The sequence below is a fragment of the Misgurnus anguillicaudatus genome, chromosome 5, assembly GCF_027580225.2.
Source record: "Misgurnus anguillicaudatus chromosome 5, ASM2758022v2, whole genome shotgun sequence".
NCBI classification, from domain to species: Eukaryota; Metazoa; Chordata; class Actinopteri; order Cypriniformes; family Cobitidae; genus Misgurnus; species Misgurnus anguillicaudatus.
In genome coordinates, this window is record NC_073341.2 from 21,625,156 (window position 1) to 21,652,117 (window position 26,962).

The following is a 26,962-nucleotide window of genomic DNA, read 5'->3' on the forward strand; positions in this document are numbered from 1 at the left end:
CTATTTTCATGATTAAGTTGAACCACACAAGTAAGGGGCAATTTATTATCTTCAATTGACCCAACTTGCATGTTTTTGGCCTGTTAGAGGAAACCAGAGTATACCCAGAGTAAACCCACGCTGACACAGGGCAGCGTTGTTCATAAAGTTGAATATTTTCTCTCGGCGCTCAAAGCTAAGCATGGAAAAGGTAAGAGCCGCGTGAAAGCATGTCACTTCCATTGTAAAAAATTATAAATATACGCCAGCCGCAAGAAAAAACCTTCCGGTGGAAACAGGGCCTAATGGTCATTTTGACCTTTGCCTGGGAGAAAGTTTGGAAATAGCACTGATGTAACGTTTATATGATATCAGTCATCAATGTCTACAGATTCCAGCAGAAACAAACACAGATCAGCTCAGATGCATTCAAACAAACACAAAGTAGGATGACATTAGTGTACTTGTGAACAGATGGACCCATCAGAAAGACATATCATTTGCCTCCTTAGAAACACATGTGCATACTTGCAAAGATGGACTATGGGTAACTATCATAGTGAGGAGTGCAGGGGCGATTTAGAAAGAGAAACAAAAGGGAGTAGAAATTGATTTGCATTTAAAAAATGTAATGTAATGTTTCAGTATGAGATAACAATAAAATCGTACACATATGATTGTTTTTTCATCAGTTTAGATGAACAGTTTAGACAAATATTTGCAAAATGCAAAGCAAAGTTGAGAGATCCTGCATAGATTTTAAAGCTGAAAATCATTTTGTGCACATAAATACGTTATTTTGAATGTTATTTTTCATTCGCGTTTTCGACAACAAAATTTGTATGTTTTGCTATTAAGTTCAGTTTTGTTATTGTAGCTTAACTGGTAAAGTGTTGTGCTATGCAAATGTTATATGTTTGATCCCAAGGAAAAATACTCAAAAAAGAAATGCATTAAATGTGCTGAAAGTTGCTTTGAATTAAACTGTCTTACCGATCCATATACCGTATTTTCCGGACTATAAGTAGCACTTTTTTATATTTTGGCGTAGGGCTGTGACGATTAATCGTGCAAATGCGCATTTTCTCAATGAATGAATTTGAATCAATTAGGGTGAAATGCCGCCACATCCAAAAACCAGAGGGTGCTCTCGTGTAGAAACGCCATTTGTGCCACAGAAGAAGTAGCATTACAAACGCTATTCCAGGAAATGTCTAAAGGAATGTTTATATCGCTGTTCTTCAGATTGTTTCAAGTATTTTCATGATAATTAAAATATTTTGAATGATTGTGTTTGACGAGTGTTGCTTTTTTAAATTTACATTATAAACGACTCAAATTCATAGTGATTTTAGATTGATAAGGACTTCCTAACTTACTGATCACAGAGCCATAGTACACTCACAAACTGTGCATGAAACAAAGAATCGGAGCCTTGCGATTCAGAATCGATTTCAGGCAGGTCTTTTTAATGGGAAACGCGATGTAACGTCACAGCCCTAGTTTGGCGGGTCCTGTAACTTCTAGTCAGGTGCGACTTGATGAAATGATTTAATGATTTAATATGAACCAAGAGAAACAATTACCATCTACTGCTTCTGTATTTATGTAATTGTAATGACTTCGGGACATTTTTTTACTTGATTTGGCTTGTCGTGTTAATTTAGCCTATTCAGCCTCCCAGTTATGTTCTGTATGTTATTGTGTATCGTGTAAATGTTTATGTTACTTTAACATGTACTGTACAGACACCTATTCAGCCTGTTGTTCTGTGCTATTGTTTAGTTGAATAGCTTGCCTTTTTAGATTAAATGTCTGTTCTTTGGCTTGGATTTTGGTAAATCATTTACCATATATACGTCCAGTGCTACTGATATATGTTTTTTCCTCTACAAAACGCATTTTTGACTGATGCGACTTATACAACGAAGCGACTTATATTCCGGGAAATATGGTATGTTCGTAAACATTACAAACAATACATCAGTCCGTTTAACATATAGATATAACATAGTATGCTATTTTTTTAACTATACTGAAAAGGCACAAAACGACAAATCTTACCAACCTACAGTACATAGTCAGTCAAAGAACGTGTAAAATTACATCAGACTTAGTTAAAACCTGAACCTCATAAAGGTTAAAGCACTGGTGCCCTCCAACATCCCTAAGGCATTCCTGTTCTACATGAAACACACTTTCCACACACAGTCCTTTTTCCTGTGTGGCAGATGTCTCTGCAGTGGTGTGTTATTCTCGTCAAGCAGACGGAGACGTCAACATGCTGTTTTATGAGACAGGAAGCTCCTGGAGACTTTTACATTACGCAGGCTACACTTCTTCCTCTGTGACTATCAGTCAAAACATACACATTTTACACATCGCATTCCTATTCCTACCAGGAACACACTGCCTCGCCATTCCAGTAATTCCCCGCTTTTGCAAAAATACTACATTACCTAATGCCATGACTGTCACCCTTACATCACTGCAATACCTGTCCGCTGCATCCTTCCGACTTATGCTATCACAACTCTCCGGCATCTAAAAATACACAGCATGCTTATAATACCGTTCCTGTTGCCATCATAAGTTTACTGCCTTCAACTGACTGGCATACCTAGTCTGTGTTAAAATGCTACATACAATCATTATAGATGTAAAGAACATACTGTGAAAATATAACCTTGATTACTGAGTAAGACCATGTCAAAGATTGATATTAAAGAAAAATCAGTGATTGAAATCAAACTTTAATGCTCCTAATCTCATAGTTAGATTATGAGATTTTAGCCTGGATTTAACAGACAAATTTATTGCTCACATGTTGCTCTTTTACAGCTCAGAAGACCTAAAAGAGGTCTTTGTTCAAACTGATCTTACAGAAAGTTGTGTTCTAGTCACGCAAAATTTGATTCATTTATTTATGTCCATGGCACGAAATTCAGCTTTTTGTGTCTTGAGCACGAATGTCTTTTTCGTGTCACTCACATGAATTTCTATAAACATTTTTTCGTGTCCGGTGCACTCTTTTTTGTTTTATCTTATGTATTGTTTTCTCATTGGTTTTTCCTATTTTCTTACAATTGTCGCATGGGTTTGGGGTTAGAATCACTTTCTGTTACATTTTTTGACATCCTAACCCAAAACCCCACTCTAACCCCAACTCCAGGCGAGAATAGTTTTAAAAGCGGAAGAAAAACATGTAGAAACCAATACATAAAAGTACATCCTAACTCAATCACAAAATCTAACCCCAAGCAACAATGATTTAAAAATAGACATAAACATAAAGAAAACAATACATAAAAAGACATGAAAAAGAAAGTCGTGCCACGGACACGAAAAACTATAGAAATTCATGCGAGTGTCACGAAAAAGACATTTGTGCTAATTCGTGCCATGGACACACAAATAATTTAATCAAATTTTTCGAGACTATATCATGACTTTCCGTTAGTTCATGTTGTCTTAGTTACACTTCTTACAAGTATCAATTTTTTCTTAGGTGTTTCTCTTAAAAATTCTATAAAGGAAGTAAAGACACACAAATTAAACAATAACAGTAAGAGTATAGAGCTATGATGTGAATAGCATATTTTGATCAGTTTTAAATATATAGTACTGAAATGTTTTCTTAATCACAGACTTGTATTTCGGCAAGCGTGAGCACAGTTAAACATCCCAGAGTGAGATCACTGGCCTTTATATCTCACGAGAACATTTGGAGATACCAGAAACTTAAGGAAAATTATCAATTTGCCCCAAATGAATCTCAGTGATGACCTTTAATTGATATATTAAAGATCTTATGGGTGATTTTCCTGTCCTGTGGGTACTAGTACGAGAAAAAGCATCAACCAGATGCGTCAACCTCAACATAATGAACCCAACATCTGTTTTCCAGTCAAGCTCGTGTGATTCTTTCGCCTTAGCTGACTGGTAGTTACAGTAATGATCTTTGCACACTGTATTTCGAAATTTCGTATGCATTAGCCTACAAATTTGTCACGCACAGGAACCTTGCAAAACAATACAAAATGAAGTACTTGTATTGTTAGCACTATTTACTATGAATAAATAGCAACAAGCTATCGCTTACACTGTAAAAAGTGAAACATTGGATTAACCTAATAAAATTGAAGTAACCATTCACAATAAAGATTTTACATTGACCTAATGTTCAGAAACCATTCAGTTCAAACTAATTTTTTGCATTTCATTCAAACTCTTTTCTGAATTTGGTGTAAATCAATATTTTAGATTGGCTTAAATTAAAAAAAATGGTTTTAAACAGACTTGATCTAAATTGAGTTTTCTTCAATCTTAAATATGTATTCATTGCAAATAATATGAAAGGCTTCATAATAGCCATAATCTAAAATTTTAAAATTCTCTCAATATATATACACACATTAAAATGAGTCATAGAAACGTTCTTTTAAATATTTATTAAATCTTTTTTTAAAAATCACTGTTTTTACAGACTTTTTTGGCAAAACAAACAGACAGTTCAAGTAATCAGTTCATTTCAAGTTGAATTTCATATGTAGCAGTACAAAAATATATCAACATAAGAACAAGAATAAGAACAAATACCTAATGTAAATCAAATACAAAACATAGATATTTCCACATACAGTAAAGAACAAACAACGATACTATTACGATAGTGAAGACTGGGGTAAAGGCATTTCTGCCATCCGGCGTGTGTTCTTCATAGCACTGAAATCAGTCAGTCAGAGTTCAGAGCACCAGGAACAAGCAGCAGCTTCCCTAAAATTCAAATCCAAACATTAATCAGTTTTACAGTTCAAAGTGTAAATTAATTTCCCTCACATTCATTTCCGCCTTCGCAACTTTAAAACATATAAAATCCACGTTCATATTGGCATTGAGCGCCTGGAGCAGAGCCAGTATGACAAAGTTTCTCCGAGCGGGAAACTCAGCGTATCACATATTGAGGTAATTCGTTTAACGTGTCAGCAGAGAAATGCAAAATACTCAAGCCTTAGTCATGAATACAAATGTAAACGCTATACCGCTAATGTAAAAAGTTACGTTATAGTAATTTCTAATTTGCGTGTCTGTTTATTAAAATGATATGACGTTAACTTAAGTATTTAAATGCTGAATGAGTTTCCCCATTACATTATGCTATGTCATGCTAGCCTGTAAACCTGGCTATAGCCTAGGTAAAACGGTCCAGTCACCTTATAAAAACTAAACAAGTCACCTTATAAAAATTATAGTGTTAGTGCTGAACGCAGACGTGAAATTATTGTTAATTCCTCCTTACCTGACGGGCGTGTCCTGTTCGCGCTGTTGGGCAGGTGGCCGTCCGTCGCGGCTTCTGCGTTCGGTCTCTCCCAGAGCTCTCTCGCGTTGTCACCTGTGCGCATGCGCAAACCGTGCTTAATCTAATAAAGTCGTTTGATCGAATGTAAAATATTAATTTCATTGTTATGTTATAATATTATATTGTATCAATCTAAGAAAATAGTTTGATCGAATGTATCATTTGAATTTCATTGTTGTTATAATTTTATATTGTATCAATCTTAGAAAATAGTTTGATTGAATGTATAACTTGAATTTCATTGTTATGTTATAATTTTATATTGTTTCAGTCTAAGAAAATAGTTTGATTGAATGTATAATTTAAATTTCATTGTTGTGTTATAATTTCATATTGTATCAATCTAAGAAAATATTTTGATTGAATGTATAATTTGAATTTCATTGTTATGTTATAATTTTATATTGTATCAATCTAAGAAAATAGATTGAAAGACACATACAAATTACAAAATGTAATTTTACTTAACAATCTAATAATTTTAGGCTATTGGAATGAAAAAAATTATATCAAATGAAAAACAGCAATGTTTTACTTTTTACAGTGTAGCTAACTTGAGCAAGGCACCTTCCTAAGGTGCTTCTTGGGTGCTTGAATGAGTATTTTGTACTAGAGGTGAGTAGAAACCACTTTTTCCATATAATCCAATTTCTATACCTGAATTCTGGAAGTATTGGATCGACCCACCCCTATTTTGGACCCTATGTGCAAAGATCTTAAAGGAACAATATCTAGGATTGTGGCCAAAACTGGTATTGCAATCACAAAACTTGTGGCTAAAACTGGTACTGCAATCACACAACATGACAACATAAACATCAGTTAAAGGCTGCAACTCCACTTTTTAAAAGACAATATCCTGGCCAGACCACTGTTGTCAGTGTTATAAGTATTTGCAATGAAAATGATTTCTTAATGTCTAGTGACATATCAGGGCCATTTTATGATTAATTGATATACATTTCTTACATACTGTTCCTTTAAGACTTATATTAATGATGGGATTTAAACAGTTCTGTGCTGTTTCTTCACATGTGCACTTATATTGTAGCTGTTCTGATAAAACCCAGAAAAATCAGGAAAGACAAACTAAAATTCCAATGGCTCTCAATGGATTTCTGAAACAGTTATGGCCTCTGAAGAAATCTATATAAGGGAGTTGCCCAATTCACTATAATATCCAATGCTCAAAACAAGAGATTATGTTATTTTCAGTAAAGCCAAATAAATGTAAAGCATCAGTCCGTGAAGATAAAATCTAATGTGACTCAATAACAGATCACCAATGGCTCTGTTGAAGCAGAACTGGCTCTAATTCTTGTCTATGGGAGTTAGAGATGAGGTAAGGAAAGTCAGCTGGGGTAAATTTTGACACAGCTGAAGTCTTTTATAGATGGCTAAATCACCTCATCAGGGTCCATTTCTTCACAGCAAGAAATCATTTATCACTCATCGAGGACATATTTCTGCCATTTATTATGCACTATTGCCGCATTGTTTTACAAGGAAGGACTTTACAAACGATCGTAAATATTTAGATAAAGTCAAACTCCGTCACAAAGGCACCCGCATTGTTCTCATGGTTCAACAATCATAGGGATAGTTTTAGTGTATTTATGTGATCAATAGATTGATTATACCAGGCTTACCAGGCTGTGACAGGAGGAATGGGTTGCCCGTTTCTGCTCCAAGTCACCATAGGAGCAGGACTTCCTTGAACTTCACATGGAAGGATGACCTCTGATCCCACCTCAGCTGCCTTTTGAACTACTGTGTGTGGTTCATCAACGCCAGCAATTCTTGGTTTGGCTATTGAAATGGAAGATTTAAGATACAAATTTGTTTTAGTAGCTGAGTATTAGTGGACTTTTAAAGGTCACGTTCTTCCTGATCTCACTTTTCAAACTTTAGTTAGTGTGTAATGTTGCTGTTAGAGCATAAATAATATCTGCAAAATAATAAAGCTCAAAGTTCACCACCAGGGGTGTATTCCAGAAAGCAGGTTATGTGACTTACCCGGGTATGTTTAGGAGTAAGTAAGCGGATAACCTCTGCTTTCAGTTCCAAAAACGGAGGTAACTTTCAGGTTATGTAAGTAACCATAGCAACTGACTCTCTGAAGATAACCTGCTCCGGAGCAGGTTATGTTGCAGGGTAAGTTCATTTTAGTTAATAAAGCGAGGCTCCGGAGGATGTCTGCGCATGCGTGTACTTATGATGAGCGTGCAGTGGGCGTGGAAGCATATATTTTGCATAATATTACAATGTTAAAGCATTTTTTTTATTACATTTACAGTCGCGAATAATTATTGCTGTCTTAAAAAATTTATATTTTCTTTTAAGAAACATTTTTTATAACATGGATTGATATTTGTGATTGGACTAATTACTGTACATTTAATTATGTCCATTATTAATAAAAATTGATTCATATTTGTGTTCGGACTAAATACTATACATTTAATTATGTTCATCATTAATATATCTCCAAATATCAGTAGATGTATGAAACACATTTCCATCAGTTAATTAATGTTAACAAGTACATTTCTATTTAAATTTGGCCAATTCATAAATAACCTCATCTTTCACTTACTAGATAATTTGAGATGAATCTAAAGTTCTAATAAATTGTGTGTGCAAATACATTGTCAATATTGAGCCAGAAATCTTAACATATTTTACTTAAGTGACAATGTGCCAATGTTACAGTAACAAATAGAAACACATGATGCCTATCAAAATGATAATTACAGAGGGACAGAAGTTACCCCTGCCTGCAGTCTCTGATAGGCATGTGCATCTAACCTGACCCACAGAATGACACCCATGAAGCACAGGCACGATTTAACACTGACCCACAGAAGGACACGTGAAGCACAGCCTTCATTTGGTGAAACACCATTGAATCACAGATAGTGGTCAGAGATTTCCTATTATCAGTTAGAATCATGTACACAATGAAATAAAATTATAAATATATATTCCATAGCATCATATTTATTTCTTAAACATGCACTTCAGATCTGTAGCCCCCTCTCTACATTTGATCTATAGTTGGTCTTTTTCTAAATCACCTTTTTTCTTTAAAATGGGCCTTTTGTGCTTTCCTGAGCTATCATTTTTGAGCCAAAGGGAAATTGAGATATTTGGTTATATTAGATGATACAGGATATATTAGAACATGTTACTATTGACACTAATGTAACATTTCTATTCTCCACTTCTGTCACAGCAGATCCTAATTGTCCAATGCAAATGAATGATCATTTTTAGTGTAGTGAACTGAAAAGCATTACACAAAATTATTGAAAATCTGTAAGGACTGTAAGGAAGCTTTACAATTAAAAGAGGGTGCATTTATCAGATAAGTAAATGTTAAAAAAGATGGCGATACAGTGTCATACAATGGAAAGTCCAAAAACTAAACAGGGTCATTGAAATAAGTACAAGTAGTACAAGTAGTGAATATAATCATAGTGCATTTTATGCATACACAATACATTCATATCTAAAAAAAACTGTAAATAAGCCTTATGACAGATTTATGCACTTTATGTGCCACAGCCCTTACAAAAATTAACCATGGTTTTATTGGTGTGAAGTTGTGGTAACCATGTTTTTTCTGTGCATTGATTCAGCAAAACTATGGTTTTACTACACTTACCATGGTTTTAACTATGGTTTTTGAAAACCTTACCATGGTTTTACTGTAACCATGTTTTTTTGTTTAAACTGTAGTAAAGCCATTGTTAATTTTTGTAAGAGAAAAGATAATCTTAATTATGTCAAATTATATCTAATTAGATATAATTAATATATTTAAAATCATATATAAAATCTATGATTATTTTTACAGGCTTTTAAATAATATTTAAATAATATTATGTGTATTTTCGTTTAGACACATATAATATTGGACTTAAATGGGGTAAAAAAGGTTCGTATTAATTAATAAATTTTATCTGTTTTGTAATCACGGACTTATATAACGTTATAAAACGTTGATTTTGACAGAAAGTATTGGTTTATAATGTTATTTCTCATTTAAAAACTTTTAAGTTCTCTGACGTTTCCATGGTGACTAGTGAAATCTGTGATCCATTGACAATGCCTTTATGTTGTTACCGTGAGCCGTTAACTCTGGGTTACTTTCAGCGGGTTGATTGAACTAACTCTTAAACTGTTTTTTGGAACCAACATCCCCAGAGTAAGCAAGTTTGGGGTTGATCAACCCAAAGTTCAGGGTTAATCTGATGGTAAATTAACCCTGCTCTCTGGAATACACCCCAGGCGTTATATTTTCTTTAACAGAATTCACCTTTCAAAGCCTACAGTGATGGACCGGTTTGGACTACAGCCCTCTATTTCCCACATGAATGACATCAATAAAACAGTTTTTGACTAAACTCCACCCACTGGAATACGTCAGTCACCAGCTAAGCTCAAATGGCTCTGGCTAAGCTAAGCTGCTGTCGAATCACAACACACTAAACAAACTACACAATCAGAACTCAATACGTAATTCTGAAGGAGGGACTTCATAGAACAAGGAAGACATCAACCCATTTCTAGGACAGTGAAAACAGTGGTATACAGATGAACACATGTTATATTGCGCACTGTAAACCATATCAGGTGACTGAAACCCAACTTTTATGAAAACTCCTGCTAAGGTGAAGATTTTTAAAAACTCTGCTGCAGTCTTGCAGCCAGTGAGTTTTTGTCTTCTGATGTTGTAGCCTGATGTGAGAGTCTGCAACAGCTTCCCTGCTGAAAAAACAGCATACCAGCAAGACCAGCATATGTTGTGTTTTGGTGCTGGTTTGCTAGTGAACATCAGCTAAACCAGCATCAGCACCAGCATTAGCACCAGCTAAACCAGCACCAAACCAGCATTAGCACCAGCTAAACCAGCATCAAACCAGCATTAGGACCAGCATCCCATGCTGGTCATTTGGTGACCACCAGCTAAACCAGCATAGACCAGCATAATTCCCGTGCTGGCTTGATGCTGGTTTTTTCAGCAGGGTTCTAATTAGCCAACATGCTTTACGGTTGGGGATATATAACCATCTGTTGGTTTGGCATGCTCTTGACACCCTGGGTGTTTGCGTGTTCATGTAGGCGTGGAGATTTTTTTACGAAGGATGAAAAAACTCTATTTATAAAAATACCCATGGACTAGGCCTTAATGTTAAACTATGTGAATGGCACTCTGTGGCGCGGCAGGCGTCCAGTCACAGCAGACAGCTGCCATTGGAAGCCGCCAGTGTGTATATATTCATAAAAAATAATATGTTAAATTTTAAGCTATGCTGTGCTTCTCGCCTGGTGTGTAACCTCCTTTAGGAATTAATTTAATAAAATCTGTTGACATGTACTTGGGTAGGCAATAGAATGTCTGTTGGGGGACTATCACAAAGTTAAGTGTTAGTAGATATTAAGCAGACAGTCCAATAATACTCTAATGGCAGTTTGTTGATGTAGATACAATGTTCCTGATAGTCAGCAGAATGTCAAAGACGACCACAAAGTGATACCACAATTTTGGATAAGACAAAAGTCCTGAATAAGTCCTAAATGACTAATGCAGTGAAAAGATCATTCTTGTAAATTGATTCATGAGATTTCTCACTGTTAACACTCAGATGCATCTCTCTGCTGGTGTAGCCCACTGCACTGGTGGCGGTACAGACATAGACCCCTTCATCTTCCGCTGATGGACTGGGGATGTATAAACTTCCATCAGGTCCTTCAAGAGGTGCTGACATGACCCTGGCTTCTCGACCCTGGGGAAAAAAGATGATAGCAGGCAATCAGAAGGTCGTGCAACATGCTGTTGGACTCCGGAATCCAAATCCAGTTCAAAGTCCCCACGACCCAGCAAAACCTCAAAAGCTGCTTCTCAGGTTACCAGGAATCAAGCATTCCCCGTACATACCCCCACCCCATTGTTGCACGGAAAACAAGATAGCTTTAGCAGAACGTTCACATGACCAGAATAGCATTTTACATGCCTCGGGTGAATTCAGTGGACAACGCGCCCCCCATCTATCGTGTTCTGCAACATAGCTGTGGAAAAATGAACACTCTGTGAAGGATCTAGGCGGATGTGAGCATTTCAACATTTGTTTGAAAGGTGCTTTGAGAGAGTGATGCATCATAAGACAAATGGGCGACGTCAGCACTTCTCTAACCTCCATTAGGCTAAATTACTGTTTAGCACAGTGCTATCTGTCATCGCCAGGATTGTGACACGGCCAAGTGCGTCATTACTGAGAAAGAGGATCTCAAGTAAAACGATCGTGGTGATGTACCTTGGACCAGACGATGGTGGGTGCAGGGACCCCACTTGCTTCACAGGACAGGGAGATGGGTGTGCCCTCGTTGGCTGTGTAGTGCAGCGGTCCGGACTTGATTTCGGGAGGGGCTGCCAAAGTAGGTCAGAATAACAGCTGTTTAGTGGACCTAACAACCTGAGGTTCACAATTAGAACTTTGCTAAAGATACTTCGCAAGGAATTCAGGTGCTTATCACTTCTAAATATGAAGCTCTAATGTTAGGATCTATTTAAGAGGCATTATGGACTACATAAGCTATATTATATCTGAAACCAAACAAACAGTAATCATTTTTACACATGTAGGCTTTTTTATTTTAACCGCAATTTCTAATTTTGAGGTTGTGTGTGTAAAATTCAGTTTTTATATGTGTGAAGTAACATAAAAAGACAAGTTTAGTTTTCATGTTACATGTGTGAAGTATGTATTGGTTTATCGGATTGCCTGTTACATGACAAATAAGGACAAGCTGACATAAAAAAGAGCTTAAAGTGACACTCCACTTTTTTTCAAAATATACCAATTTTCCAGCTCCCCTAGAGTTAAACATTTGATTCTTACCGTTTTGAAATCCATTCAGCTGATCTCCGGTTCTGGCGCTAGCACTTTTGGCATAGCTTAGCACAATTCATTGAATCTGATTAGACCGTTAGCATCACGCTCAAAAATAACCAAAGAGTTTGGATATTTTTCCTATTTAAAACTTGACTCTTCTGTAGTTACATTGTGTACTAAGACTGCCAGAAAATTAAAAGTTGGTTAGGAACTATACTCTCATTCGGGTGTAATAATCAAGGACTTTGTTGATGTAACATGGCAGCAGCAGGCATAGTGATATTATGTTGGTTACTTTCAATGGCAGGGGACTATTTTCGGGCAGTGTGTAATATCACTACGCTATGCTAAAAGTGCAACGCCAGATCCGGAGATCAGATGAATGGATTTCAAAACGGTAATGTTTAACTCTAGGGGAGCTGGAAAATTACCATATTTTCAAAAAAAAGTGGAATGTCCCTTTCAGCCAAGTTCACAAGCTGATACGGAGCTGATAAAAACTATTCTGCTGTTTAGTTGTAACAGGAGTGGAAAATCACGATTTTCAACAGTATTTAAAGACATTAGGCCAAATTGGACAGATGCTGTAGAAATAATTAAGAAATTAGTCAACAGCATACTGTTACAGTCAAAGATTCCCTATTTAGTTTTAACAGCACATGCATAGTGCCTATGTGTGAATTATAGCAGTACGGTTTAGAGACGGAAAAGCATCTATTGGAATATGGCTACCCAGTCTCCTGAGGATGCGTATAAATAGCACGAAGTGTAAAACTCGTGCAATACATACGCTAAATTCCACTTTGGCGTGCATATGATACGCAAGTCCTTCCCATTCACTTAGACGGGGCATCTTTTTTAGTCGTTTTATTTGTTGGTTTCTCAATTTTTTCTGTTTTTTAAACCATTTTCGCTTGGGTTTAGGGTTAGATTTTAGATTTGCTTAATGAGGTTATTTAATATACAGGTTTCTCCATTTTTTTGTCCATATTTAAGCCATGGTCGCTTGGAGTTGGGGTTTGATTTGGTTTTTGGTTTAGGATGTCATTTTTATAAAACAAAAAGTTGTTCTAACCCTAAACCCAAGCGAAAATGGTAAAAAAAATAGGAAAAAAAAAGAGAAACCAATAAATAAAACGACAAAAAATTATGCACCGTTTAAGTGAATGGGAAGGACTTGCGTATCATATGCACGCCAAAGTGGAATTCGGCGTATGTATTGCACGAGTTTTACACTTCGTGCTATTTATACGCATCTTCAGGAGACTGGGCTCAATATGGTGGATGCCTAAAGCTATCATCATTATTTTATTATCACCTTGTTGTCCTCATGTAAGTTACCAAAACATAACAAATATGAAAATCAATGATTCACAATTATAATTCTGCACTAACCATGAACTTCTACCAAGACAGTGATATTGTCTGATCCTGCTACATTGATAGCAGTGCACACATAAATCCCAGCATCTTCGGGTACAGCTCTATCCACATGGAGACTGCCGTCACTCCTTAGAAAGACTCTCCCACCTACACGCACCTAAAACAGAATCATCATACAAAAGATAGACACAAGCATTAACACAATTGGCCAATAATATTTTGTACATTCAAATTCATAACATATTTGAAGTTTAATTGTTGTTTATTTACAGGTGCATGAAGTGTGAATTGAGACCAGTGAGAAATTTTTATATTTGGGTGAACTATTTCTTTAACTAAGTTCAACTTTGCCAGTGGACCAACGGTCACAATTACTCATGTATCCAGAAATGGCCATATCTGGTGTCTCATACGTGTCTCATCACTCACCTGTTTTCCATTGTGCGTCCAGACTCTCTCAGGAAGAGGAATTCCATCCAGTAACATGCAAGCAATGTTCAAAGCCTGACCGTTCAGGACCGTAACAGCTGGTGCACCTTCAGCTAATAACGGTGGTTCTGCGGACAGGACAGATAATTACAGTGTGATTCAACAGTAGACCATACTTCATACTAAATTTATGGTGAATGTTTGAGAATATTAAAGATGGTGTGACTATTATACCTAAACCAGTAACAGTGACTCTGACTTGTGTCTTGATGGATCCAAACTGGTTTTTGGCCTCACAAACATACACACCTTCATCGTCTACCCAAACACCTGAAGAGAGAGTGAACAAAGACACATTGTTTATAACTGAAAGTGCTCTTGTGTAACTGAGTTCATAAATATTGAGAGCATCAATAATTTCCATAATAATATGTTTGAGGAGAGTTTACTGTTATTATTAATGGGCATGTGTTGTAGTGTTCATCTTTTATGATGTGAATTATTTACAAAGCTCTATAATAACAGCCTTTAATCTGCATGTTTGTTACAAATATACAATTCATCTTAAAAAATTGAAGACCTACATATTTTCAGATTTGTGCAAAACCCCGATAAGTTCTTGGCGCTGTTGATGCTTTTGAACCAGAGAGTGTGAGAATTTATGGCTATGCTGATTTGCTTACATTTAGAAACAAAGCTGCTAATTCCACTGTGATGACAGTTCAAACTTCATTTGCAGTAATTCGTTTTTGCATTATGCACAGACTGCTTTACAGATGCAACTGTCCATCTCATTCAAAACAACGAACGCTGTTGTTATGAATGTTTTTAAGCTCCCAAGAGCAGTTGGCATGAACATAATTTGTATATTTTGCTCTGGGCACGTACAATGGTAGCTGTTAAAATTATACATTAAAGGGCACCTATTATGTGTGCACATAAATGTGTATTGGCAGTGTGTGAACACAACCACCCTACAATGAAAAAAATAATTTTTTAATCCCCATTAAAGCAATCTAATTAGGCATGATGTTTTGAATATCTTAACAATGTGATGTCATACTGATAAAGACCACCCATGGCCACTGACTGACAGTCCAGCATTACCATATTTTCTGCCCTCAGCAAGTTGTATGCTGTCCGCCACATCTCAATAGTGAGATAATATTGGGTGCTTTCACATCTGTATTTTGGTTCATTTGGTCCGGACCAAAAGCAAAAATTGATAAATTGTAGCTTTTTTAGCAGTAATGGTTCCTTTTCCACACCACACTGAGCGCTCTGGTCCGCACCGGTTGAAACGAACCAAAATGCAGTCATGTGATGACATCCACATCCCTCATTGGCCACATGTCTTTGAACGTATTTCCTAAACTGCTTATCGATTGGTCAAAATCAACGTTGGGGGAAATTTCAACAGAACCCCGGAAGTTAACAATAAGGAGGAAAATACAGCATGGACAGATGACTGCACGCTGTAATTATGTCCCAGGTTGTTATTTAATACATAGTTTGTATACTGTTCTTTATCCAGAATTAAGCCTGGATGCGGCTTGAAAACAAAGTTTTAATGCACTGCAAACGGTGAAGCCACCACCTCCTCGCAAACTCCATGTATGTCAGCGACCTGCAATTGTGCTAATATTGCTAATAGAAACTGTCCAAACACATTTCCTAATCCCATAATGCACAGCGCAGCTGACTACGGCACCTGGTTTAGTCCAAAAATAAGCAGTACTTTTGCGGTTAGATCTCTTCGATCTCAGATCGAGTTCTCGTCACAAACTAACCGCTCCAGTTTGTTTGAAAGCATACTGAGACCACCTCTTCATGGAGGTCTCGGTCCACTTGTTTGGTCCACTTTTGGTGCACATCCAAGTTCAAATGCCATATCTAGCCACAGCACTCTCTCTAGAATCACTGTCTGTTAATAACGGTACATTCACACGGGGCGTAACCGTTAACGCTTCCCATTCACTTTTAATGGGTGATTGACTGTTAGCCACGTTTCAAACAAGCCTTCCGTCAAGCGTTAACGCTTTGCCCCGTGTGAATGTACCGTAAAAAAAAAAGTTGAAAAGTTGACAAAATGTTCAACTTCTACCGCGAGGCAACGATAGTGACGCGTGCCAACGGATCCACAATTAAGTTCGGCAACGCATGACGTCACCCATTAAAAGTGAATGGGAAGCGTTAACGCTTACACCCCGTGCTTGTTTTTGCTCACACCCAAATATGAGCATTTTGGACATGCTATAATAAAAAATGTTTTGGGTATTTTGTGCCCTTATTAAACTTTAAGAAATTAGGCAGGTTCTCTCTCTCTCTCTCTCTCTGTCTGTCTGTCTCTCTATCCCTCTCTCTAAAAACAGTAAATCACAATTAGCTGGAATTTTACAGGCAGGGTCACAATTTTACACTTGGGTCTTTGAATACGCCCATTCAAAGTCAGGTAGGTACAGCCCACATGCTCCTAGAGCTTTAAGTAACCAGGTCAGCCAACAGCACCTCAACACTAACATTAGTGGCTGTCCAATAAAAACATTTAGCCTATAAACATCTACTTTGTCCATGTGCAGCTCCCTGTCCTGCCAAGAGACCTGCGGTTTAACTGTTTACCCCACCCAACCCCTGAATGGACCCTTGGGTGAAGAAAACATCCTCAGGGTTTCCCTTAGAAGAAAGTGTCAACTCTAGCTTTCTATTTCCTCTATCGCAACAGTGGGTTTCTGAACCACCTCCACTCCATGTCAACACCTAAAATAACATCTTCAAGATTCTCCTGCGGTCGGAATAAGATCTCAGGCCTGCGTGGTGGTCCGCTTCAGTTTGATCCCTGTGATGTACAGGACAGTCGACCTCTCCAAACACGAATGATAGATACGGTTACTCACTCTGGATCTGAAGGGCACCAGAAGGCAGTTGAGAGGTGCCTGCGTGGCCAGTCGACTTGCCAAAAATGGGCCGTCCATCCTGGCGTCTCCATGTCAGAGAGGGTGTGGGGAAACCGCGGGCGATGCACGGCAGAGTAATGTTATCGCCCACGCTGGCTGTTAGGTCCACAGGGGACTCGGAGAATGCAGGAGCAGCTGCAAAAGATGGAGAGCCATCAAATGTTTCACAAAGATACTCGTAGCTTTTGGCAAAACTTACAACGATGGTATTTGTTATATGTTGCTGCTAACATAAACTGACAATAAATATCATGTTAACAGTGTATTTATAAATTAAACCAATTAATTACATGCATTATTAATGTTAATGTGTTGAATCCTACTAAAAATCCTACTACACATTTCAAGCTTTTTTGATAAATGTTAATATTTCTGATATGATAGATCTACTTTGTAATGTCGTGAAGTTGCAAGGACCCTTCCAAAAAGTTTGAGATATTTTCTTATTTAAAACACCTGATTCAACTAATCAGCCTCCTTACAAAATGGTGAACGGCTCATGATTGCTCATTCGAGGGGCGCTAATTCAAAATATGTGTTCGGAGTGTCATGTGTCTTGCTTGTGTTTCAAAATGTGTGTTTGTTGCGTCATGTGAACCATGTGCATCACGTGTTTTGTTAAAATAAGTGCCTGCTGCAAAGACGTCAAAACCGTTTATGATAAAAGAGACGCTCACATTCACAAAATACACGCAGGACACTCCCTTAACAGTAAACTCTGATTATGCATGAGATTATGCGAGTATCTGGCAAACATGAGCATCTCTTTTATCATAAACCCTTTAGACGCGTCTGCAGCAGGCACTTATTTGACAAGACACGTGATGCACATAGGTTCACTCGACACGGCAAACACATATTTAGAAATTACAAACAACACACATGACGGCCTACATACATGTTGTGACGAACTTCGCATCGAGGGCCCTCGGAAAAAAAGTCACTGACCGCCACTGGGATTTATCTCCTTAGGTGGGTGTGTCTTAATCCACCCTCTTTAGTCTGTAGATGGTTTAGTACACTACAGCTAGACCAAGTAAAACAATTTGTATGTCTTTTGTACTGGCTTCTCTAAACTGGCTACTATTAAGACTGAGAATTGATTTAGGCTTTTTGCTTCTTGCTTTTAAGGCCGTGCAGGGACCTGCTCCACAGTATATTTGTGATCTCCACCCATCTCCTTCCCCCTCAGTCACTCAGGTCATGAATTCAGCTACTAGTTTCTGTCCCCGCTCACCTTTAAAATCTAAGACAGATCAGACTGTCTCAGCTGCTGTGCCTGGAGACGTTTCTTCTCTCATTTGGTCCTCTTGCAGCCACTTTTAAATTCGATTTAAGGGGCCATTTTATTCCTATTTGTTCCATTTTCTTTTTTCTCCATCTTTTTGTGTTTTCTGCTTAGCTTAGATTAGATTTTAAATCATGATTGTTTAAAAGTTAAACAAAACATGACATGTGGTGTATATAATGCTTCAGCATTCCACTGCAGTAGTTTTTGAAAAAGTAGTAATTTTTTCTCATACATCTTGTATGCAGCATAGTATGAACAGTGTAACCAGTAGGTTACTTAAAAAAAATAATTCATTACTAAGTACACTGTCAACATTGTAAATTGCACTGTCAGAAAAAATGCTACCAGCTGTTACTGGGGCGGTACCCTTACAAAAAGTACACCTTTGCTCCTGAAGAGTTCATATTAGTACGTCAGCTGTACATATTAGTACCTCAAAGGTAAATTGGTACCTATCTGTACCTAAATGGTACATATTAGAACCTTTATAAAGGTACTGCCCCAGTGACAGCTAGGGACCATTTTTCCCACAGTGACTCTGCCTATAATGCAACTGCATTACCCATTACCAATAACTTTTCAAAATCTGTATCATTTTTTCTATCTTTACATTTTTTAAATCCATCAAGATTAAGTTAAACATTACCCTACCTGTAACAAGTTGTAAATATTATTACACTTTACAGTACTTTTCAGTGCATTTTCTAATGCTTTCCTAAGGCAATTTCTAATGCATTTTCTAATGCAACTTTGACTAAAATAACCACTCTTTACAACCGAGGTATGCAGCAAAGCATTTGTGAAGCCACAACACGCACAACCTTGAGGCGGATGGGCTACAACAGCAGAAGACCCCACTGGGTATCACTCATCTCCACTACAAACAGGAAAAAAGGGGCTACAATTTGCAAAAGCTCACAAAAATTGGACAGTTGAATACTGGAAAAATATTGCCTGGTCTGATGAGTCTCGATTTCTGTTGAGACATTCAGATGGTAAAGTCAGAATTTAAAGATAACAGAATAGATAACAGAGTAAACAGAATGAGAACATGGATCCATCGTGCCTTGTTACCACTGTGCAGGCTGGTGGTGTAATGGTGTGGGGGATGTTTTCTTTGGCACACTTTAGGCCCCTTAGTGCCAATTGGGCATTGTTTAAATGCTATGGTCTACCTGAGCATTGTTTCTGACCATGTCCATCCCTTTATGACCACCATGTACCCATCCTCTGATGGCTACTTCCAGCAGGATAATGCACCATGTCACGCAGCTCGAATCATTTCAAATTGGTTTCTTAAACATGACAATGAGTTCACTGCCCCACAGTCACCAGATCTCAACCCAATAGAGCATCTTTGCGATGTGGTGGAACGGGAGCTTCGTGCCCTGGATGTGCATCCCACAAATCTCCATCAACTGCAACATGCTATCCTATCAATATGGGCCAACATTTATAAAGAATGCTATTAGCACCTTGAATTAAGGCAGTTCTGAAGGCGAAAGGTGGTCAAACATAGTATTAGTATGGTGTTCCTAATAATCCTTTAGGTGAGTCAGTGTACATTATTTATTACAAATACATAATAAGTATCTGTAATTAATTTACATACAAATGAATAATAATCCAATATTTTACTTTTATATTTAAAGAGCACCTATTGTCCGATTCACGTTTTTAAATTTCCTTTGGTGTGTGAATGTGTATTAGTACATGTTAACGATATGCAAATGGTACAAACCCCAAAGTAAACAATGATACGAGGTATCGTCTTTCACGTAAATCTCTTTTCTTGGACTACAACAAACACACGGATTGTTGGCAACAGTTTACTTCCTGGGATTGGTGATGTAGACAAGACCGACATTATCATAATTCATCCCGCTTGGACTCACAGCCTGTAAGTTAACTCCTGTTAGCAACCGAATCTTTTAAACATGGTAAGGAGCGTCACATTTCTGGAGTCAGAGGTATTCGGAACACTCGCAACATACAGATTACCTGGCCAATCAGGGACACAGAGCTTTTCAAATCGTGCGTTTTAGGGAGAGAGTGAAATCTGGAGCTACAAAAATGCACGCGAACACATTGTATTATACCAAATACACAAAATAACGTTGTTGAAATAGGTGCTCTTTAATTACAGTCATTAATTGCTTAATAATGCCTTATGAGCAGATCTTTATGAACATTATAGTCATAGATCTGTCAGGTCAGGTGTTAAAGTACTTATGTGAGCTACTGGGAGTCTAACAATGTTGTTAGAGAAATTGTTAAAGGCACTTTTCCAAATAATGTTAAGCTATTGAAACTAACATTTACTCTCTAAATTTCACACCCTGCGATCGTGCAGAGAAACATTTCCTCTTGTGGTCTGGAAGTTTATGGGCTTACGGTTCTGCTCTGCTTCAAATCAAACGGTTGTCCAAGTTTTATGATTTATATAATGTACTGTATATGTGGTTTAAAGTTATGGAAAAGTAATAGAAATACTGAGCTCAATAAATAAACGAAACTGTACTTCTAAATGCACACTAATTTTAGACCGTATCGGCTATCATGTAATGCGGTCTTTTTTCTCACCTCCCACCTCCAGCCTGACCACAGCAGACGTGGAGCCAGCGGTGTTTGTGGCCATACAGGTATATTCTCCAGCATCCAGTTCCTGCACACCACGGATCTCCAGCGTTCCAAGATGGACATCTTGCTCTGCAAATGGCACTGTCCCCAGATCAAGATCTCCTGAAGACAGATGGTTAAAGAATCAAAGAAAACGTGGAACCAATTCGGACATAGGAATGCAGAATGAATGTGTAAATGTTTTGAAAGCCGAAAGCACATGGAAAACATCTTGCAGAGTTTGCTTGCAGAGTGATCTTACATCTGCACTCTTATCATCACATAGAATTGGATTACATTTGAGCAAAGTGAAGGACGAATTGAGTCTTTTGTTTAAGTAGGCTATCCTTCTTTATTAGATTTCTCTCCAAGGCAACTGTGAGACAACTAAAGTTTCACAAAAAATCTCAACAATGTCTTAAGCATCATCAAACATTTCTTATCAGATTTTTTCAAAACCAAATCATTTGTTATGCTATCCACATATTTTTAGATCTCTGCATTCTGTAAACAATTATCTCATTTGTTTCTACTTCTACGTCTTCTAAAGAAGTTGAAAAGAAACATCTGTGACAAAGCTGATACTTCATTGAAACTGTTATGTCTCCAGGCTTGAAACTAAAGCATTTTCCTCTGGAATAAGCTGACACAATTGGATTTTATAAAATATGAACCACAACAACATGCAAGATCACCGTAGACTCTTGAAGACACGTAATGAGAAAGTGTTTACCTTTTCGCCATGTTACTGTTGGAGGGGGGATGCCAGAGGCATGGCATCCAAGAGTGGCATCTCCACCAGCAACAACCATCACCACCTGCTGTATCACTGAGATGCCTGGAGGCTCTGAGATGATAACAACAGAAAATTTTATTCATTTCTAATTTCTAAAACTATTTCTAAATAATTTCTAAACTAATCCACTCAACAATATTATGCTGTTTAATGCCCTGTGTCTAGTGTATACAGTACTGTGCAAAAGTCTAAGGCCACCATGCTACCATTAGATTTGTTGTTTTTGCAATTGTATAGTGATCATTTATAATTATTTCTCAATCTCTTTATTAGAATTCAACCAGAAAATACAAGAAATGCGTATGTAATATTATAAAAGTTTATAACATTTATAACAAATTTATAACATTATATAACAGTATAAAAGTATAAGCTGAAGTGTCAAGTATTTAGGGTAAACTCCCCTTCCACTTAAGCAATAGCAGGGAGCTGCAGGATCTCTTAAACCTAAATAAAATTAAATCCTAATTTCTCATTCTAATCAAATGACTTCAGAACTTCAGTCTCCTCAAAACAGCTCAAGATGTGTTTCGTGCCAAAAGAGGTCACACTAAATACTGACTGATGCCTAATAAGAAGAACTTTAGTCTTGACAATTTTTTTTATTTTGTGTACATATTTCATGTATTTTCTGTTTGTATCTTAATAAAAAAGAGCTAAAAATAAATATGGATGGACATTTAAACTTTGCTAAAACAACAATGGTGGCCTAAAACCTTTGCACATTACTGTATGTAATATAATATTTAAGGTACTAAAGACATGAAAGAGACATTAACTGAAAATATGATACACTCTTAAAAATAACAGCCCAGTCTCACGAAATTACGTAGTCAAGTAAATTTTTTAATCTTTTTTGTGATACTATCACGAATTTCTGTTTATGTGTCATATGTGACTATAGGTACGTTAATTTACGGTCACGAAAAACACGGAAATTTGTAAAAGTATCACAAATAAGAATCAAAAATTTACATGACTAAAGGTGCGTAGTTTACGGTCACGAAAAAACATGCGAAAATTTGTGACAGTATCACAAAAAAGAATCAAAAATTTACGTGACTATAGGTGCGTAATTACGGTCACAAAAAAAACGTGGAAATTCTTGACAGTATCACGAAAAAGAATAAAAAATGTATGTGACTATAGGTAAGTAATTTACGGTCACGAAAAAAATGCAGAAATTCGTGACAGTATCTCGAAAAAGAATCAAAAATTTACGTGACTATAGGTACGTAATTTACAGTCACGAAAAAACGCGGAAATTCGTGACAGTATCACGAAAAACAATAAAAAATTTACGTGACTATAGGTACGTAACTTCGTGAGACTGGGTTAGAAAAAAAAGGTACAAAAGCTGTCATTGTGATTACAAAAAGTACACTTTTGTATCCAAAGAGTGCATTTTAGTACCTCAAATGTACATATTTGTACTTCAAAGATACATTTTGGCAGATATTTGTACCTAATGGTACATATTAGGACCTTTTGAAAGGGTCCTCAAAGGTTAAAACGACAACAAAATTGAATTTGATAATGTTTTTCAGAAACAAACTATGTCGTAACAATATGGGCCCTATTTTAACGATCAAAGCGCATTGTCTAAAGCGCATGATCTAAATGGGCGTGTCCGATGCCACTTTTGCTAATTTAACGACGGGAAAAATGGTTTGTGCGCCGAGCGCACGGTCGAAATGGGTTGTTCCTATTTTACTAATGAGTAATGGGTGTGTTTTGGGCGTAATGTGCAATAATCCAATGAGAGTCTCATCTCTCATCCCCTTTAAAAGCCAGTTGCGCTGGCGCTATTTCTAATCCCTATTTAGATGACGGACTTTGTAAACTGAAAAACTAAGCGGAGGAAGAAGACTCCCAGTTTAAAAATAATGTTACCTTTAAAAGCCTTTTTCTTTCAGAAGTACAAATAGCAGGCTTTTAATTCCTGTAAATTTATTGATATCCTACATAATCTTTGTAATCTCATAATTTGCAAATATGCAAGAAAAGGTTTGAAATCTAAAAATACAAACAAGAGATAAAAAATTTACAAATGTGCGGTGACCCGAATCGTTTCAGACTTTAGAGCAGGTTTTAGTTGGTCAATGGCGTAGTCTTAGCCTGACGTTGTCATACTCAATTCTAGTCAGAATTTGAGTCTGATACCGCTCCATTGAGCTATAATTATGAGGCGTGTCTCAACCGAAAAATGCCTCTGCACTCAATTGGATAGACCTACGACCAATCAGAGCAACCGAGTGTGTAACGTATGTTGAAATTACGTCTTTGCAGCCTGACCGAACTGCTAGTTATTTCGCTATGACACAACATTGTGATTATACTGAGTTAGCGAATGTACATCAACACCTATTATGTTTACAACATTTCGTTTATATCACAACATGAAGTATTTACTAAGTCATAGAGTAAGACTATCTCTTACCATTTGTACGTTAGGTGAACTTCATCCACGACGATACCCATTACGTTTGCTTGAAAATATTGGAGCCTAACATGTCCCTCCACTTACAGCAACCACGATTCCGGGCTTCCGAAAAGAAGCTGGCAACGACCGCTAATTATATCCATCTCGTCGTGCACGCTGAGTTGCATCGCCGTGATAACGTTAGCCTTTTCAGTTGCGACCAACTTTTGCCGAATAGGACATCAACAAATGCCCTGCTCGCGTTTCTCTGTTCCTCTTTTAAAATCAATGCTCTGTCGATATATTTTAGAACAGACTCAATGTCAGAATCCACACATCTGAACTCTACAGCGGCAGCCATTCAACACACACGCTCTTTGGTGACGTGGTTCATTACGTTACTGTTGATTATCTGTCCATCATCGTATAAAGCCCGCCCTGACAATTTGATTGGTTCGACCAGCATTTGTTCTAAAATAGTAGCTCCTCAACGGAGAAACCCCAGACCCATCTTCCCGTTTACAAAATCTTGTGGGCGGGGCTAAGATGGGCTGGCACCCAGGCTAGTAGTCTATAGTAGTTGCCACAAAATAGCAACGCACCAACAATGCACCTGAACACACCTCGTTTTCAGACCAGAACGCCCATGGGCGCAAAATTGGGCGCAAATGCATTTGCTATTTAAACAACGTGGCGCTAGATGTGAAAATTCTCATTGCGCCGGGTTGAAACTAGCAAAAGACTCTTGCGTCGCGCATTGCGCCGGGTGTATGATAGAGCCCAATATCTTAATATTTAAATAACAAACAATAAACATTCTGGATTATTCGCACACTGAATTGTCAAAATATCTAACCGAGGCCTGTCAATGAGTACCCAAAGTATTTTTTGTCAAAAAAATGGTAAATTCATCCCTAGCTATCACTAGGGCAGTAAAATCCTAACATGTACCTTTAGGTATAGATATGTAAACATTCGGTACAAATATGTACCTTTGAAATACTAACAAACTTTTGTTTCATTGGTACCAATATAATGTACTAATATAAACTCTTTATGTACAACCCTGTACTTTTTGAAAGGATATTGGCTTGCCCCAGTGACAGCTTGGGTACAAGTTTTTGACATTTTATCTGACAGTGTAGGCCACTAATCAAATAAGCAAATTATGTTTTGCTTTCACTGAAGCACACGTGATGCCCTTTGGAGATTTAAATCATCTTTTTGTCTTGGCTTGTATTAAGTAGAAGCTTGTGTGGAATGCTGTATTTGAGCTAAAGTTTTTATGTGCCACTGAACAGAGAGACATGCACAGCATAGCAATGCACTTTTATGTTAATTGATTGGGCATCAGCCCAGACGTTGAGAAAACGGATCTTCTCCTGACATTTTCTTCACTGTCTCTCCATAGTGAGATGTCAATATACTGTGAGGTATGGGACAACTTAAATTGATTGGGCATTTGGCTTTCGCACTGTTGGTCGGATTAAATATGACATTCGGGGAATTGACAGGCATTTATTTAATTGAAACCCACAGAAGCAGCCATTGAAACGGTTCAAGGACAGGAGCTGGGTGGGCGGGGCTGAGCTCTTGCATAGTAATGAGCTCACACTCTTCAGTTTGATTCAAGTTTATATCTATAGGACTAGTTTTGCAACTGTACAAACATTTAAACTGATTCCAGCACCCACCTGCATAGCTGACAGTAACAGATTGGGAGGCAGTGCCAACCTTATTGGTAGCCACACATGTATAGTTCCCAGCATCCTCAGGGGCAGCATCTCTGATCTTAAGAGTCCCAGACTCAGCGATGCTCATTCTGAAACCACAAAAAGGAAATATTAACCACAAGTGTTGATGTAGTTATGTTATTACAGAGACAGTAGGCGGAAAGTGTTTTCAGAGTGGAAAGAGAAGATTTATTTTAATCTGTGCAGAATGTTAATGGTTTGTGGACAGTTTGCTTTAACAGGGGTGAAATATAAATAATTCATTTTAGGAAAGAAGAAACCAGCACAAAAATAGAGGAAAGCTGGTTGTCTACCGATGGTGGTTGGAAAGCAAGATGTTGCCATGACTCCAAAAAACCTTAGGAGGAGGGGATCCCGAAACTAAGCAGGAGATTTGGAGCTCTGCGCCCCGAGTGAAGCTTTGTGTCTGAGGGGAAACAACCACAGATGGAGTCTCTGTAAAAGAAAAAGAAATGCAAGGTGAACAATTCGTGTATCTGGAGGAATAGTTCATGCAAAACTAAAATTCTGTCTGAAATATTTATTAACCCATATGTTGCTCAAACCCATATGCTGTTATCTTATCATGGGACATAAACTGATTTCTTTCAGCCAAAAAGCTATTATGATCGATCGCCATACAAAACACTTGAGCATATAGACAAGTGAAGTCATAAGGACTACTTTAGTGTTGTCACTATTAATTCAACTTAATACTCTTAAAAATAACAGCATGCAAGTTTGGAAGGACATAAAAGTAAGATGGACACCAAACAATTCCTTTAAAGGGACATTCCAATTTTTTTTGAAAACATGCTTATTTTCCAGCTCCCCTAGAGTTAAAGGAATATTCCATTTTCTTAAAAGAAAAATCCAGATAATTTACTCACCACCATGTCATCCAAACTGTTGATGACTTTCTTTGTTCAGTCGAGAAGAAATTATGTTTTTTGAAGAAAACATTGCAGAATTTTTCTAATTTTAATGGACTTTAATAGAACCCAACATTTAATACTTAACTCAACACTTAACAGTTTTTTTCAACTGAGTTTCAAATGACTATAAACAATCCCAAACGAGGCATAAGGGTCTTATCTA

General features: G+C 37.3%; 1 protein-coding gene across 1 annotated transcript in view; it reads right to left on the minus strand.

The window, feature by feature from the left end:
- hmcn2 (hemicentin 2) overlaps positions 1-26,962 on the minus strand; it is an 88,672-nt gene that overhangs the window by 37,718 nt on the left and 23,992 nt on the right. The window contains 11 exon segments of the mRNA XM_073867736.1: positions 6,988-7,147; positions 10,977-11,130; positions 11,659-11,771; positions 13,633-13,777; positions 14,050-14,177; positions 14,284-14,379; positions 16,944-17,138; positions 20,878-21,036; positions 21,647-21,760; positions 25,826-25,953; positions 26,179-26,320. Coding sequence (XP_073723837.1) covers positions 6,988-7,147; positions 10,977-11,130; positions 11,659-11,771; positions 13,633-13,777; positions 14,050-14,177; positions 14,284-14,379; positions 16,944-17,138; positions 20,878-21,036; positions 21,647-21,760; positions 25,826-25,953; positions 26,179-26,320 — 1,534 coding nt within the window.